The sequence below is a fragment of the Salvia hispanica genome, unplaced genomic scaffold (genome assembly GCF_023119035.1).
Source record: "Salvia hispanica cultivar TCC Black 2014 unplaced genomic scaffold, UniMelb_Shisp_WGS_1.0 HiC_scaffold_845, whole genome shotgun sequence".
Classification (NCBI taxonomy): Eukaryota; Viridiplantae; Streptophyta; class Magnoliopsida; order Lamiales; family Lamiaceae; genus Salvia; species Salvia hispanica.
In genome coordinates, this window is record NW_025952627.1 from 42,754 (window position 1) to 57,697 (window position 14,944).

The window sequence follows — 14,944 nt, forward strand, 5'->3', positions numbered from 1 at the left end:
TAATTATTTAATATCTCCTAAAACTCTCCTCCTCCCTTAGTATAAAATAATTATTTAAAATCTCCTAAAACTCTCCTCTTTTTATATATTTTATTTATATATTATATAGATGTATAGATTTCATGTCAATTCACAAAATAAAATAATACTCCTCCGTTCCTCATAGTTAGTAGGAACTTTTCTGACGGAGTTTAAGAAATGAATGTTGGGTGTGTTAAATAAATAGATTAAAAAGTAAGAAAGAGAAAATGATAGAGATAATAAAGTAAAAGTGAATAAAGTAGAGAGAATAAAGTAAGAGAGAGTAAAGTAAGGGAGAGGAAAAAGTTACTATATACTGAAATGACTCATATGAGGAAGCTTTCCAAACTAAAACACCAACTACGGCTGTTATGAAGGAGGAAGTATAAATCTCTAACTTTATTAATACACATCGACGTCACTTGGTAGACGTGCTTCACATGTTTCTAGGTAGTGCATGTTTGCAACTTGGAACCTTCGAATCAAATAATTAATGTTGATCCATAATTTGGGTCCATATACAACTATATTCTTAAGGGTATAATTTTTAAAATTATTTATCTGCATGGTTTACCTTTTCTTTATTTAATATTGTTGAGCCTCATTGTCTCAACGTGGCTCACATTTTTTGGACCTTGTCTCTCACCAGGAGAAAAATGATTTTCAGTTTTGTTTATAGTAAAATGCACAATATTATGCAGAATATTTAGTTTGATATCAAAACTACCAAATGTGACTATGTAATGTTATATAGAGAATGAAAATGTTTTATATTATAGAAAAAAAGCTAGAACTTTAATTAGATTAGGTGAGGGACGAGAATGGAACATGATCGAAGTCAAGAGGAAAAGACAAGTATAAAGAAGAAAAGTTGAATTAATAATTAATTGATACTTGTCAATTGGGTAGAAGTGGCAAGCATACAAACACCAAATGGAAGAGCAAAGAAAATGAATATAAATAAATTGATTAAGATATAGGATTATGAAAGAGGAAGAGCATGTGGCCCCAATCAAATTCTAATTTTGCTCAATTCACGGAATTATATATATTTAATGTTATATCGATGGTGCCACATAGTCTGTATTTCACTCATCACTAAAAAGCAGTAACTTAACCGAATTACTTTATCACATTAAAACTAATCAGCATGACTCAATTTAAGATCAAAATAATACTCCATATGTCTAGTTTAAGATGTCTATCTTTACTTTTTAGGTTGTCCCACTTAAAATATATATTTTCTATATTTAGTAATAAATCTATGTCTTATCTCTCTTTATTAAAATATTCAATTATTTTTTTGTTTTATCTCACTTTATTCCACTAACAATCTTTCAATATCTCGTGTCACCAAGAATGTTATTTTGAGTGGAACGGAAGGAATATACTAATTTCAAGATTAAGTTGAGTAATTTTCATGTTTATTGCAGGAAAATAAATCTCAAAGGTAAAGTATAACTTTATCCATATTAGAAATAGCATATATTATCTCCGTCTTTCTATGAACATAAGAATGATTGTCAATAAAAGAGGAGTAAACTAAAAGCGATAGTAATGTATCGGAAAGTTGTCGACAAAGTTTTATTTCAGGAAAATGCTCAAAATCATATATGTAATCTTGAGAGGAAAATGCTCAAAAGCAATGGATCGGAAAGTTGTCGACAAAGTTTCGTTTTAGGAAAATGCTCAAAATCATATATCTGTAATCTTGAGAGGAACATGCTCAAAATCATATAAGTATATCCGTAAACAGTAGTGGATCCAGAAAAATATAGTGATAGAAGCTTTATTAAATCTATTTTTTTATAGTCGAATAGGTGTATATAGAGAATAACAAATGATACAAAAATCACTATTAATATATTAGTACTACTAATTTTAAAATTAGTACAATACATTTGATACAGATTGATCTTTTCAGTTTGGAAGAGATATAATCTGGAAGATGATGTTAGTGTTAGTTTTAATGTTACGGGTAGTGTTTAAAGTTTAAGTTATAAATTAAGTTTTCCCTTAAAGATTTAAAAAGTTTTTAATGTCATGACTTTTATTTTAGCCATTTTCCTATGTCATCGTTTCCTATTGAGACAATGTCCAAATTCTTTTATCTTACTATCTTAACTCGCTTTGAATGGCTTGACTATTTTCTATGCCTTCAATCGGAACTCGGATGAAGAGTTATGACCATTATGATGGTACAAGGTCGCACAAAGTCGCAACCTTCATCAAATGACCATAACTTCTTCATCGAGTTCCGATTGAGGCGCAAAGTACTCACGCGAGTATTTCAAAGACGAAGATAACGATAGTAAGATAAAAGAATTTGGACATTGTCTTAATAGGAAACGAACAGTTTGAATCAGACTCGAAACCTGACATGGGAAAATGGCAATCGACAATAAAGTTCTGACAATTACTAACTTTTTAAAGTTCGGGAAAAACCGAATTCATGATTGGTGACTTTAAAAGCAGTCACCCTTATCTTTATTAATTAGTTATTTTTCATATCTTTTAGTTATTTAAATAATTAGAGGTGCTTAGCGAAATTGTCACACAAAACTGATATAGAATTTGGAAATTAAACTCTCAGACTTTATTGATAAATTGAATGAACAAGAACAAATATATAAATCCTCCGCAAACACCTACAAGCTACGCCATCCCAAAACTGATCTACCAAAACGATTCCCTCTCTCCTTAAAAAAATCCTAGTATTAAATAACTAAAAGATATGTAAAATTACTAATTAATATTTAATAGTAAAAGATAACGATTAAAACTAACACTCTTAATTTAGTACTACATCATATCTTCCAGATTATGTCTCTTCAAAATTGAAAGATCGATATGTATCAACATTAGTCTAACATATTTCTCTACATAAATATTTTTGTCCTTAATTAAATTCTTGGCTCTGCCCCTGCTCTAATATCTCGATCAAAAAAGGTTGTGGCTTCGAGCCATTTCACACTATTTTCTCATTCTCCACTGTAATTAAAAAACTATTCCAAATTATTAATATCTATGATATAAATAAGGTTTGTAGGAATAATATTTCCCGAAAATGCATTGGTTTGGGTGGACCCTTAACACTTTCCTTCTGAAAATTTATATACATAAAAACCCAATAAAGTTTCATAATTTAATCCCATTATTATAAAAAATTAATGAATATTAATTGTCAAATTCATGATGAAGTCCACAAATTTTCGGTACCAATCACGTGAAATTAACTACAACCCACATGATTGCGAAAGTCATTATCCAGGAAATCAAATGCATAAAATTCACGGTCTCTTTAAAAAAAATTTTTTTCCTATAAATATACCCAACCTCTTTAAGAATTCACCACATTCTCATTTTTCTTCCATTTTTTTTCCCAAAAAATCATTTCAATGGGTCTGTTCAATTAAAAAACAACTCAAGCTTGTCTTCAACTTTTTAACCCCCACAAAAGCTCAACATTGAGCAACTATTAAAAACGACATCAGTGTGTTTTTTTACCCAAATAATACTTTCTCCGTCGAAAGTAGATAATTTTTAAAAATTTGGGTTCCAAAAAATTAAAGTTAAAGGAAAATTTTAAAAAAAATTTTTTAAAATCTTAAATATAACTTATAATCCATAAAAATTTTTTAAATATTTTTTTTTAAATTTTCTTTTTTTTTATTATATCTTTTAAAAAAAACATTTTTCCCAAATTTTTTTATTTTTTCAGAGGGAAAGAGTAGTATTTTAATAATTTTGGTACATCTAGTACTATTTTAAAATTTTTAAAAAATATAAAACCCCTCCAAAACAGAAAATACAAAAAAAGTCAATTACTATCAAATTATTTTTTGGGAAAATAGTGAGAATACTCTGTATAATAGACTTTTTTTTGGCCCATCCCAAATATTTTAAATTTTGAAAAAATTTTGAAATCCCTCCAAAAATAAAATGTGAAAAAAAAAAGTCCATTATTGAATTATATTTTGGAACTTACTGAAAAATTTATGATAGACTTTCTGTTGGCCTATTGCATAAAATTATTTAGATAGACCCCCAACAAATGGATAGAAACTAAACCCCAAGATGTCTAAAATCGTCAAAAAACATTCCTGAATCCTATCCCTGTGCGGGCCCCACCCACTAACACTTCATAACTCCCAAATTATTTTTATTTTCTAACTAATTATTTCCGAATTCAAATATTTAAAACACCAAATACCTGTCGTAATTTAACTTTTTTTGGTAAACGGAAAATATTTACTCAGAAATCCTAAATTTATTAAATCTAATCTCCGACTCTACCCAAATTCATTACAACTCCTAACTGCTAATTTCCAGATAGTAATTTGCAGTTTCGTCATTAGATCTCTGAGATTAGTCGAAGGCCGGCATCGTCATTACACTTGGCTTTCACGGAAACAAGCTTGTGGCTTTGCTTTTGCTTTGGTGTTTCTTTTTTGGTGGCGGATTTAATCATTACTATCAGTTAATTTCGTTTTCCCCTGAAGATGGGATCGGATAGAGCACTGCAATCCCGGGGATGACTGTCTTGAGTGGCGGATTGAGTCGAGATTTGTGGGTTTTTGGGACGAGGAAAGATAAAAATGCTGTCTTTATCGACAGCTCGGAGCTCTTTGGAGGAAATGCTGGAGTCTCTGCGGCGGAGGGAAGAGACCCAGTCGCCGGGGACTTGCCGCCGGCGCTGCCTCCAGGCCTAAGGCCACATCTCGTGCTCGCCTTCCTTCCCCCAAAGAGGAGGCCGTCTTTGCCTGTGGGCGGGTCGAGTTGTGCTGTGAATAAGGAAGGAAGCGTAGGAGAGAAAATTGTTTTGGGGCCGAAAAAGTTGAGGAATTGGAAGATGGGGATGGGGATGGGGATGAGGGCAATCGGAAGGTAGACGATTTTTTTTTTCTGTTTTGCTAATATTCTATGATCTCTACTTGAGAATATTTGCATAAAAGTAGAAAAAGAAAACAAAAGGGTTTATGGGAGTATTATTGTTTTTGTGAATCAAGTTATGGTGATTTTGTTTCTTTTCTTGTACAATTAGACTTATTTGTTAATTTTATTGAGTTCTAGTAGATGCTTCATGGATACTATTTTTATAACTTCAATGACAAAGTTTGAATGTCTTATGGCGCTGGTTGCATTGCTGAGATTAGATGGTTCTTCTCTAAGATAAGTCCGAGCTTTAAATTCTATTCTATTGCTTGCGAGTTTACCTAGATTAAGCTGAAATGCAAACTTATCCTGTCTCATATTGTCTAGAGTTTACTTGCATTTTGTTGTGCTGGACACTAAATCATTAGGCTGGGAAGTTGAAGCTCGGGGATAGTTTATCAAGTAGAATAGTGTGGAACATGAAAAAGAGTTGGGCTCATGATTCTTTGTAACAATGTCGAGAATATGTATTTTTTATCTTGCCCAGATGTTGGGGCTTTTTCTGTTTCCATTTAGGATTTTATAATCTCGGTTACTCATTGTAAGTGTTGATGTAATTTTAGAAACTTCGGTTTGGTGTCGCGACATGATGACCTATGGGAATCTGGGCAAATAAGATCAAACTCAGGGGAGAAAGCTTCGGTTCTGCTATCGGAGGGAACTGTTAGTTCATTTCATTTGTCATCTGTTCACTGTTTTCATGCATTTTACAAGAATTGTGTATCACTACAAGATTGTATTACTGTAGATTGTGACAGTTCCGACACAAGACCTCCTACCAGCTAATCCGCATATACTCGATGAAGTTGATGATCTTGCACAACTGAGTTATTTGAATGAGCCTTCAGTTCTTCACAATCTCCAGTATAGATATACAAAAGATAATATATATGTAATCCTCTATTAAATTTTTTTTTTTCTTATTTATAAGTTAGCAATTGTCTCTAACCTAAACAATTTGTTGTGTGTTCTCTATAGAGTAAGGCAGGGCCTGTATTACTAGCGATCAATCCTTTTAAAAGTGTCCCAATATATGGGGATGATATAGTTACTGCTTACACAAAGAACCTTTTGGACAGTCCTCATGTTTATGCTACTGCTGATGCAGCATACAAGCAATGATAGCAGGTGCTATATGACACCTTAAATACTCAGAAAATGCTTGCCTTGTTGACTTATTGCTTTGGCTGAGATTCTTATTTCCTATCATTTTGCTACTTTTTTAAATTTGCAGATGAAGCAAATCAGTCTATCGTTATCAGGTTAGCTGCAGTTTTGATAAAGATTTCCTTCTGCTGTTCTTGTTCCATGCTGTAGTTGTTATTGGAAGAAATAATTTCTTGTTGTGTGATCTTTAGTGGAGAAAGTGGCGCTGGCAAAGACTGAGACAGCTAAGATTGCAATGCAATATTTGGCAGCTCGTGGTGGAGGTGGCGTGTAATAGAATCGTAGTCATGAAAACAAGCTGCATACTGGAGGCTTTGGAAATGCCAAAACAGCCATGAACAACAACTCCAGCCGATTTGTGAGTTCACTCTGAATTAAATTCTTTCCTACTACTTCAAGAGGTAGCCTATGTTGTTTTGCAATCAACATAGGAAGCCTTGTTTGGTAACACTCAGGATCTGTGCAGGGAAAATTAATTGAAATCTACTTCGATGCTGCTGGGAAAAATTTTGGTGCTAAAATACAAACCTGTAAGCATGCTTCTAATGGTCAAGTTGAATTATGAAAAGCTTTTCATTTTTGTCCATTCTTAGTCATATTTTTTGGTGACATGGCTTTTCTATTTTGTTCATGTCCAATGTCAAATTCCTCAATCATGAACAGTCCTCCTTGAAAAGGTCAGTATGTGTATCAACATCAGTGAGTTTGTTCTCCCAGTCTGCATATTGATATTGGACTGGAATTGATATAATTCAATGTTTTATCAGTCAAGAGTTGTTCAGTTAGCTCCAAGGAGAGCGGTCATATCACATTTTCTATCAGCTCTGCTCTGGTGCTCCTTCTGGTCTCCGAGGTTTGTTCGCAGATTTGCCCAAATCTTCAGTTTTCCTCACGTATCTTGTTCTTTCCTTGTATGCAAATGAAAATTATGAGATAGTTCAAATATTTCTGACTTGGTATGGAAAAGAAAAAACTTTGTTATCAGCTGGTGTCAGTGTTACATGCTAGTTGGAGTTTCGTGGTTGAAGTGAGAACAATTTACCTTGACATACAAATGCATGAATTTAGCTTATAAGATATACTGTTGATGATGCACAATTCTTTAAACTCTTTTTAAATCATCTATTGCCTATAACACGTTTATAAACTTTTCTGAAAGTATTATGACCGGAAGCGTGGCACATAATATTTTTTATTTTTCAGGTAGGCTAAGGTTAAGAGGTGCTTCTGAATACAAATATCTCAATCAGAGTGAATGTTTGGAGATCCCCAACATTGATGATGCTCAGAAGTTTCATGATCTTATGGTAAATGACATGTCTTGCTCATTTCTTTATATTGGTCAGTTACTCCCATTTGTTTTGCCTTGGTACTTCTTAACACCCAACCTGTTTTGTATCTGGAAGGTTTGAAACTTAGTGAGGAAACTGCTGCACCACGGTGGAAAATAAAAAACCATAGTTTCTATAGAACTTGAGTGTTTTCAGCATATTCCTTATCTACGCAAAAGTTATTAATTCCCGGAACATGTTCTACTCATAGGGAGCCCTAGATTCTATCAGAATCTGTAAAGAAGATCAAGAGCACGCTTCGAGATGCTTGCTGCAGTTTTGTGGCTTGGGAACATATCGTTTCTTGTAACTGACAATCAAAAGCATATTGAGGTTGTTTCTGATGAAGGTATCTGCATGTTCTGATTCATTTTCCCAATCCTCTTTCACTAGTAAATTCATCTTTTTTAAAACTTCGGTTTTATTTTAAAAAATATTAATTTTCTCAATTTTACTATGGGGAGTAAAAAGCTAGTGGTTGGCTCCTAGGCAATAAGGACATTACTACAACATCAGTTTTAAGGTTTATGTTATCTTCTGACTTAAAATCTGAATTAATTTCCCTTTATCTACAGCTGTTACAAATGCTGCTGCTTGATGGGCTGTTGAGCAAGACTGATACTTACTGTCAACCCGGAGGTACGAGCTGGAAAAGGATGAGGTCACCAAATCTTTGACATTTGAACAGGTTCATAGTTTCGAAGATCAATAGTTAACTTGCTTTTTAATTTACTATGAGGGATTTGTTTGCAAAACCATCACTCTTATGATATGTTGATTTTCCTCATTTTAGGCAATTTCCACAAGGATGCATTAGCAATTTTATTTATGTGAGCTTGTTCGACTGGCTTGTGGAGAGATAAACTTGTCATTTTCCACGGGGAAAGATAATATGGGGTGTTCAATAAGCATTCTTGATATGTGTGGATTTGAATCACTTAAGGTATGCAATGGTTGATATTGTCCTCTTAGAAATTTTAAATTAAAATTGTGTCCCCACTTTAAATAATCTTACTTGGAGTCTTTGATGCTTTTTGCACCAGAAGAATAGCTTGAACAGTTTTGCATCAATTATGCTAATGGCGGCTCCAGAAACCATTCAATCAACATCTCTTCAAACATAGCAAGAAGTAAGCATCTAACATGTCTTCCAATCTTTAGGTTTTAAAGAAGGCATTACTGGGGATACATACTTCACACATTTGTTTTGTTTTTTGTCATTACTTCACAAGATATAGCCTCTAACGATTATATGTATTGTGCATCATAAGTAAACACTTCTGCATAAAGTATCTGAATGAGCAATTAACTTAATGCAGACTGTTTTGTTTGAAAACTGTGCATTAAATATTTTAGCATAACGCTTCTGATATTGATATTTTATTCTTGGTGCTGGTGGAATACTCTTCATTACAGGAGTATGAGTTAGATGGAATTGACTGGAAAAAAGTGGATTTTGAAGACAACCAAGAATGTATAGATCTTTTTGAGAAGTAATCATATACAAAAGTCTTCATAGCATTTATTTTTTTTGTTTTAACAAATAGGGTAGATTACTTTGGAAATAAATTTTTTCTGTTCATTATCTGAGGATTAACATGTGAGAGTGAAGGGCCCTTCAAACATATTTCACTTTAAGGGGTAAGAATGAATTGAACCTAAAAAAGACCCAGCTTTTTTGTATCTTTTTGAGAATGTTAGTATTATATTGACTTTTCCTTTCAATTTAACAAATTTATTGCGTATTCTTTTTTATGGTTACTTGAACAGAAACCTATTGGTCATATCTATATTGGATGAATTATCAAATCTTCCCAAAGCTACAGATTTAACATTTTCGCTAAACTTAAGCATCACTTCAGTACTAACCGTTGGTTTAAGGAGAAAGAGGTGGAACATTCAGCATTCGGCATCATGCTGGGGAGGTTAGTTTACTTGTCATTGTAATTTTGAGGAATATCTGTACACAGCTTAAAATTTAGCAGAGCAAGTGAACCTCAAGTAGATTGCTTGATTTTAATTTCTAGTTGCCCTCGTCTTATTGAGATTTACTAGTAGATTTGGAACCTAAATAGTGTTATTTAATTGCAATAATTTTATGCTGTTGATCCACATATTTTCCACATTATTTCTGTTATATAAAGTTTTTTGTGTTATGTTTTTAGGATAAAAATTTTAAGTATGAAAACTCGCTGATTTTAAAAATTGATTTAAAATAGAAATTTTTAACTTTGTTAATAAAGTTTTTCTTTATAAGAGAGCTTTGAAGAAAATTCTTGGAAAAGAATCGGGATCCAAAACATTCTGAAATTATTGAGCTACTCTCATCCTGCACTAGTAGACTTCCTCAATTTTTGCCCTTCTACTTAAGCAATCCCAGAATCTAGATAGTGCATCGGTGCAGTCAGGGATGTCAGTTTGTAAGAAACAAAGTGTTGCCACAACATTCCAGGTGATAAATCTTGTTCTTCCACTCTTCTAGCAATCTCATCTTGTTTGGATACACTATGAAAACAAAAGAACAAAGCTGGATAAAATGATCTGATTCTATCAAGCTTGATGTTTTCCCTTTGTTAAAGTAATGAGTTTTAATTAATATGTTTTCTTATAACTATCTTTGTTAGAATAAGAACTTCTCACATATATCTTTATCTAATTTGTTGTTACTTCTGCCACTATTGCAGGGGCAGCTGTTCAAATTGATACAACATCTGGAAAGCACAAAACAACATTTCATTTGTGCATAAGACCAAATAACAAGCAGATTCCTGGTGCATTTGAAAAAGACATTGCCCTGGAGCAGCTTCGTAGCTGTGGGATTCGCAAGTTGTCAGGATTTCAAAGTCTGGATATCCGATGCGATTAGTCATCAAGAGTTTATACAAAAGGTGAAGCATCGAATCTTAATTTCCATTCACTCTGATGATTACTGTTAGTGTTTTGAAACATGCTGGTGTGAATTTCAGGTATGTGTCCCTATCGGGGAATAAGGATTGTCAAGATCCGTTAGAGTTGTCAATTGCCATTCTGCAGAAGTTTGGGATCGTGCCAGAGATGTACCAAGTTGGTTATACAAAGTTATACTTTCGAAAAGTCAGGTGATTTTGTCTGTGCTTTTAGTATCTGTTGCACTTCATTGGCTGTTTGTCTTCAGTATTACATCGACAAGTCAGCATTTCTGTCTTGCTTCTGGAACCTGATCATCATTTTGTAGTCTAAATTTCCTGATATTCTGCTGTGGTGGTGGAACAACAGATTGATGTCTTGGAAGATGTTAGAAAACAAGTTATCCAAGGTACTCTTGAGGTGCAGAAGTGTTTCAATGGGCACCATGCTGCCAAGACTTCCGTAAACTCAAGGAAGAAGTATGACATTGCAATCATGTAAGGCCAGCACCTACGTTCTAGTTCCATTTATTGAATCATCATCTCACTTGTACCCTTGGTGATGATCAAAAATACAGATATTCGGGTGAAATTGCTAGAAAGGAGTATGGTGCTTACTGGGTCCCAAAAGCAGGTTATCCGTGGGGATCAGAAAGCAGTTTATGGCAATCGTGCAATACAGTCTGGTAAACTTCTGTTTTAGGAATAGCTGATGCGTTACAATCTGGTGACTCCTCCTAATACAGTTAATTGGCTTCAGTGAAGTAGAATTCGAGGATGGTTGAGCCCGCTAAACAATTTAATCACCTCCAGGAACTCTAAACAGTCATATGTTGAAGAGTACGGTCGACAGAAAGCGTTGTGTTGAATAAGGTGTGTCAGAAGCGACAGTTGGACAGAAGGAAACAGAAAATATGGCTTTAAGAGAGCAGGTGGTGCAATATGAAGCCGATGGTCGAATATGAATCCAAGATGAAATCCATGGAGGAGATGTGGCAAAAGCAAATAACATCTCTACAAGTGAGTTTGTTTAGCAAGTTATTTACACGTAGATTGGTTGACATAATATTCGTTTCGTTCAAACGGAAAAACTATTAGTCCAATGAAGCAACGGGAAATGAAGGTTGAATTTAGTATTCAGGGCCTGTTTATTTTGGGGCCATATTAAGTATATAAATGAGTTTTTGAATGATTCCCCTTTTATATCAATCAATAGAAATTGATAAGCCTGCACTATTTCTTGGCAGATGAGCTTGGCTGCAGCCAAGAAGAGTCTTATTGCTGAAAATGCTACAAAGCCAGCAAGAAGGCTCGATGAAGCGCAAGTCGCCTCAATTTTATGAATCCGAGGACACATCTAGAACTCACACGCCGGGTGGTAGCTCCCCAGTCAGACGCGCCAACAATGGCGTCGATGAGTTGCCTTCTCGAGACACGAACGCAAGCCTGAACCCTGTGAGCCATCTCACCCAAGAGTTCGAGGAGAGAAGCCGTGCATTCAATGATGCAGTTGTGGAGGTCAAGTCAGACCAGTCGCCTATACACGCGATAGAGGAATTCCGGAGGCTGAGAGACAGGTTCGAAGCGTGGAAGAAGGACTACAAGGCGAGGTTGAAGGAAGCAAAGGCGAAAGTGTACAAGCTGGGGAGAATCGAAGCAGAGAAACACAGAATGAAATGGTGGGGAGGAAAAGTAAGAGATGAAGCACCCATGCATCTGTATATATCCAATTTTGTTGATGCATTGTAAGTCTAAATCTCTCTCTCTTCTATTCTTGTATAGTATTAGCAATTTAATTAATGTTTACTTTCTCCTTATGTTGAAATAATGGAATAGAACTAAACATTAATGCACTCAAATACATATTAATGTACAACACATTATATCTATACATTATATGCTTGATTATGATCCTGGGACAAATTTGGTGGCGTAGACCCAAGCATTGTTAGCAACAGGGTTGTCGAGATGATCCAGAAGGTTCTCGAGAGGTCCTTTTCCTGTGACGATAGCTTGCACGAAGAATCCGAACATGGAGAACATGGCTAGCCTTCCGTTCTTGATCTCCTTGACCTTCAGCTCGGCAAAGGTGACTGGGTCGTCGGCCAGGCCGAGCGGGTCGAAGTACTGGCCACCGGGGTAGAGGTCGTTGCCCTCTCCAACCCCGTCAAGGCCGTTGATTCTGAATCCCTCCACGAGTCCCATGAGTACAACCTGGAACCCAAGAATTGCCAGAATGCTCTGAGCATGGACCAGATTCGGGTTGCCTAAATAGTCTAGCCCGCCCTCGGAGAAGATTTGTGCACCGGCCTTGAACCACACTGGCTCCTTGAACTTCACACTCACCCATCTTTGAAGAACCTCCGGTGTGATGCATCCTAGAGCTCCAAGCATGGCCCATCTTCCATGAATAACCTATAGCATGGGTTTCTCAAGATTAACTTTGGAAACGATACAGGTTTTAATTCTAAATTAGTAAAGTAAAGAGAAGAATAGAAAAAGTAGTGGAATTAGTGTTACTGCATTGAGGAGCCCATTTTCTAAAATGGAAAGTTACTATTTTTAGAAAATGGACCAAAAAAGGAAGAATTTCTGTTTTTAGGAAACAAAGAAGTAAGTAAAGATAGTGTGATGGGTAAAGACTACCTCAAGCGCCCTGTTCTTGACGAAGGCCTCGGGATCGGCAGACAAACCGGCAGTGTCCCATCCGTAGTCACCGGGGAATTCTCCGTTGAGGTAGGAAGGAGTCTGAGCTGAGAAGGGTCCCAAGTACTTGACACGGTCCGGTCCGTACCACAAGTCATTACCCTGTTGGACACAATCATATCATCATTAGCAACAAAGCAAATGCATAAGTTTATTATAATAACATTGTTGTGATTATTACCATGGTGTATTTGGCATTGCCCATTGAGACAGCATCTCTAAGAGGATTGGCATTTTTGGTTTGGCCCAAGAATGGGGTTGCTTTCACAAGGGTAGTGGAGCTAGCCATTGATGCCATTTATTTGAGATTATTTTTGTCTGTGCTTGGAGCTGAAGTTGGAGGTTGCTTTTATGTAAAGAGAGAGTGTGTGGAGAGATGAGTGGTGAAGATTGTATGTGAAAAAATGTGGCTGGTGGGAGTTCAAGTGGAAAACCCAGCCAATCGCATGCCCATTAAGGATTTCATGTATCTTGGCATCATATCCTCTCTATCCGAAATTTATTTATTGAAATAGGAGTTTGTTTATTCATTGCCATCTCGCATAATAATTCCTAATTCATAAATGTGGCAAACTTTTGAGCATCTGCAACGGTCGAGGAGAAAAAATACATGTCTTGTCCCGCCGAGACAGGATGCGGGGAAAGACGGCAGACGCGTTTCAAGTGTCTTCACTCAAATATGATTACCGATTTTTCTTTTTGTATGTTTCATTTATTTTATCGTCTAATTTATTCCAAAATCATTCATATATACCTTATTCATCACATAATTTTTTACATCAAAAAAATTCTCACACTCAATTTTCTCTTTAATTTCCATTCTCAATTCAAGTGTGATTGACGCTGAGTAAATAGCTCGGTTGATTGTTTTAGCGGAGCAACATAGTAAAGGGTATTACGAGAAGTTGAGAACCTTACTGCTCCTCCTCTTGCATAAAGAAGTCGCCGCTACATCCATCGTGGACGAGAAAGAAGCCGCCCAAATTAGGCTCATTCGAGATTATTTTTTCGAGCAACCACAATGGGGAGATGAATACTTTCAGTATATTTCAGCATGTGCCGAGAATGATTTTTGCTCATCGTAAATACGTTGGCGGCCAGTAACGAGAATTTAATATATTAAGATACCATAGAGTGGACGAATTTCTCGGTGGAAGATTGAAAATGGTCAACCTTGGTTGCTCGTGCTCTTGTCGTGGAATCCTTGATTTTCTTTAGTTTTCTCTCTAAAGTTTAGTGTCTCTAAATCTCTAATAATGATCTTGGGAGTCTTTTTATAATTGAGAGATTGAGTGAATTTTAGCTTGAATTTGCATTTTTTTTTTTGGGCATAAAATCTCACCCATTTAGTGGTCAATTGAGTTTGCAGTGTCAAACCCATTGGTCCTTTGGCTTTGCTCTGTAGGATACGACATGCCTAGCGAATCGCTTACTTGGTTTTGGACATATTCTTGATTTCTCATAGTTTGCTGAGTTGGCAGAGCCAAATCCAATGATCCACTAGTTCAGTTCTGGTCGATCGGTGATTCGGTGCCATTTGAGACTTTGAGTGGTTCAATAAGTTCGTGTGATGAACCCAGTGGTCCGCTTGCTTCGTTCAATGCTATTTTAGTCGCTTTTTTTAAACTTTAATCTTTGTCCTTTTTTTTCTTTTTCCTTGAGCAACCAAAACACCTGCAAAATGAGTCTATTATCTTTAAAAAAAAAATTAATTCATATTGCAATTGCTTTCACGAATGATTTTATGTGACTCTTATTATGGACATATCGAAATGATTAAATGTGACCCTTATTATGGGGACGAATGGAGTATGTTAAAAGATGAGGCTGAATTTGAGTAAAAGCGCATTGTAACTTTTGGGGTTAGAATCTAAAAAAACTAACATGACAGTTGAAAAA

At 35.4% G+C, this 14,944-nt stretch overlaps 1 protein-coding gene and 1 pseudogene across 1 annotated transcript; one reads left to right on the plus strand and one right to left on the minus strand.

Annotated features, from left to right (window-relative positions):
* The first annotated feature begins 4,555 nt into the window (after positions 1-4,555).
* On the plus strand, positions 4,556-12,228 carry LOC125200213 (annotated as a pseudogene).
* LOC125200216 (chlorophyll a-b binding protein 13, chloroplastic-like) lies at positions 12,173-13,381 on the minus strand. Its single transcript, XM_048097930.1, has 3 exons — positions 13,227-13,381; positions 12,986-13,147; positions 12,173-12,754 (listed from the first exon to the last, which is right to left on the minus strand). The coding sequence occupies exons 1-3, from the start codon at positions 13,341-13,343 to the stop codon at positions 12,245-12,247; spliced, it is 789 nt and encodes a 262-aa protein (XP_047953887.1). The 5' UTR covers positions 13,344-13,381; the 3' UTR covers positions 12,173-12,244.
* Positions 13,382-14,944: the final 1,563 nt, after the last annotated feature.

Excerpts from the sequence above, each read along its gene's own strand:
- LOC125200216 (XM_048097930.1), bottom strand. The coding sequence starts at position 13,343 with ATGGCATCAATGGCTAGCTCCACTACCCTTGTGAAAGCAACCCCATTC. Across the intron at positions 13,148-13,226 it reads GCAATGCCAAATACACCATG|GGTAATGACTTGTGGTACGG; the intron begins GTAATAATCACA and ends TGTGTCCAACAG. Across the intron at positions 12,755-12,985 it reads TCAAGAACAGGGCGCTTGAG|GTTATTCATGGAAGATGGGC; the intron begins GTAGTCTTTACC and ends CCCATGCTATAG.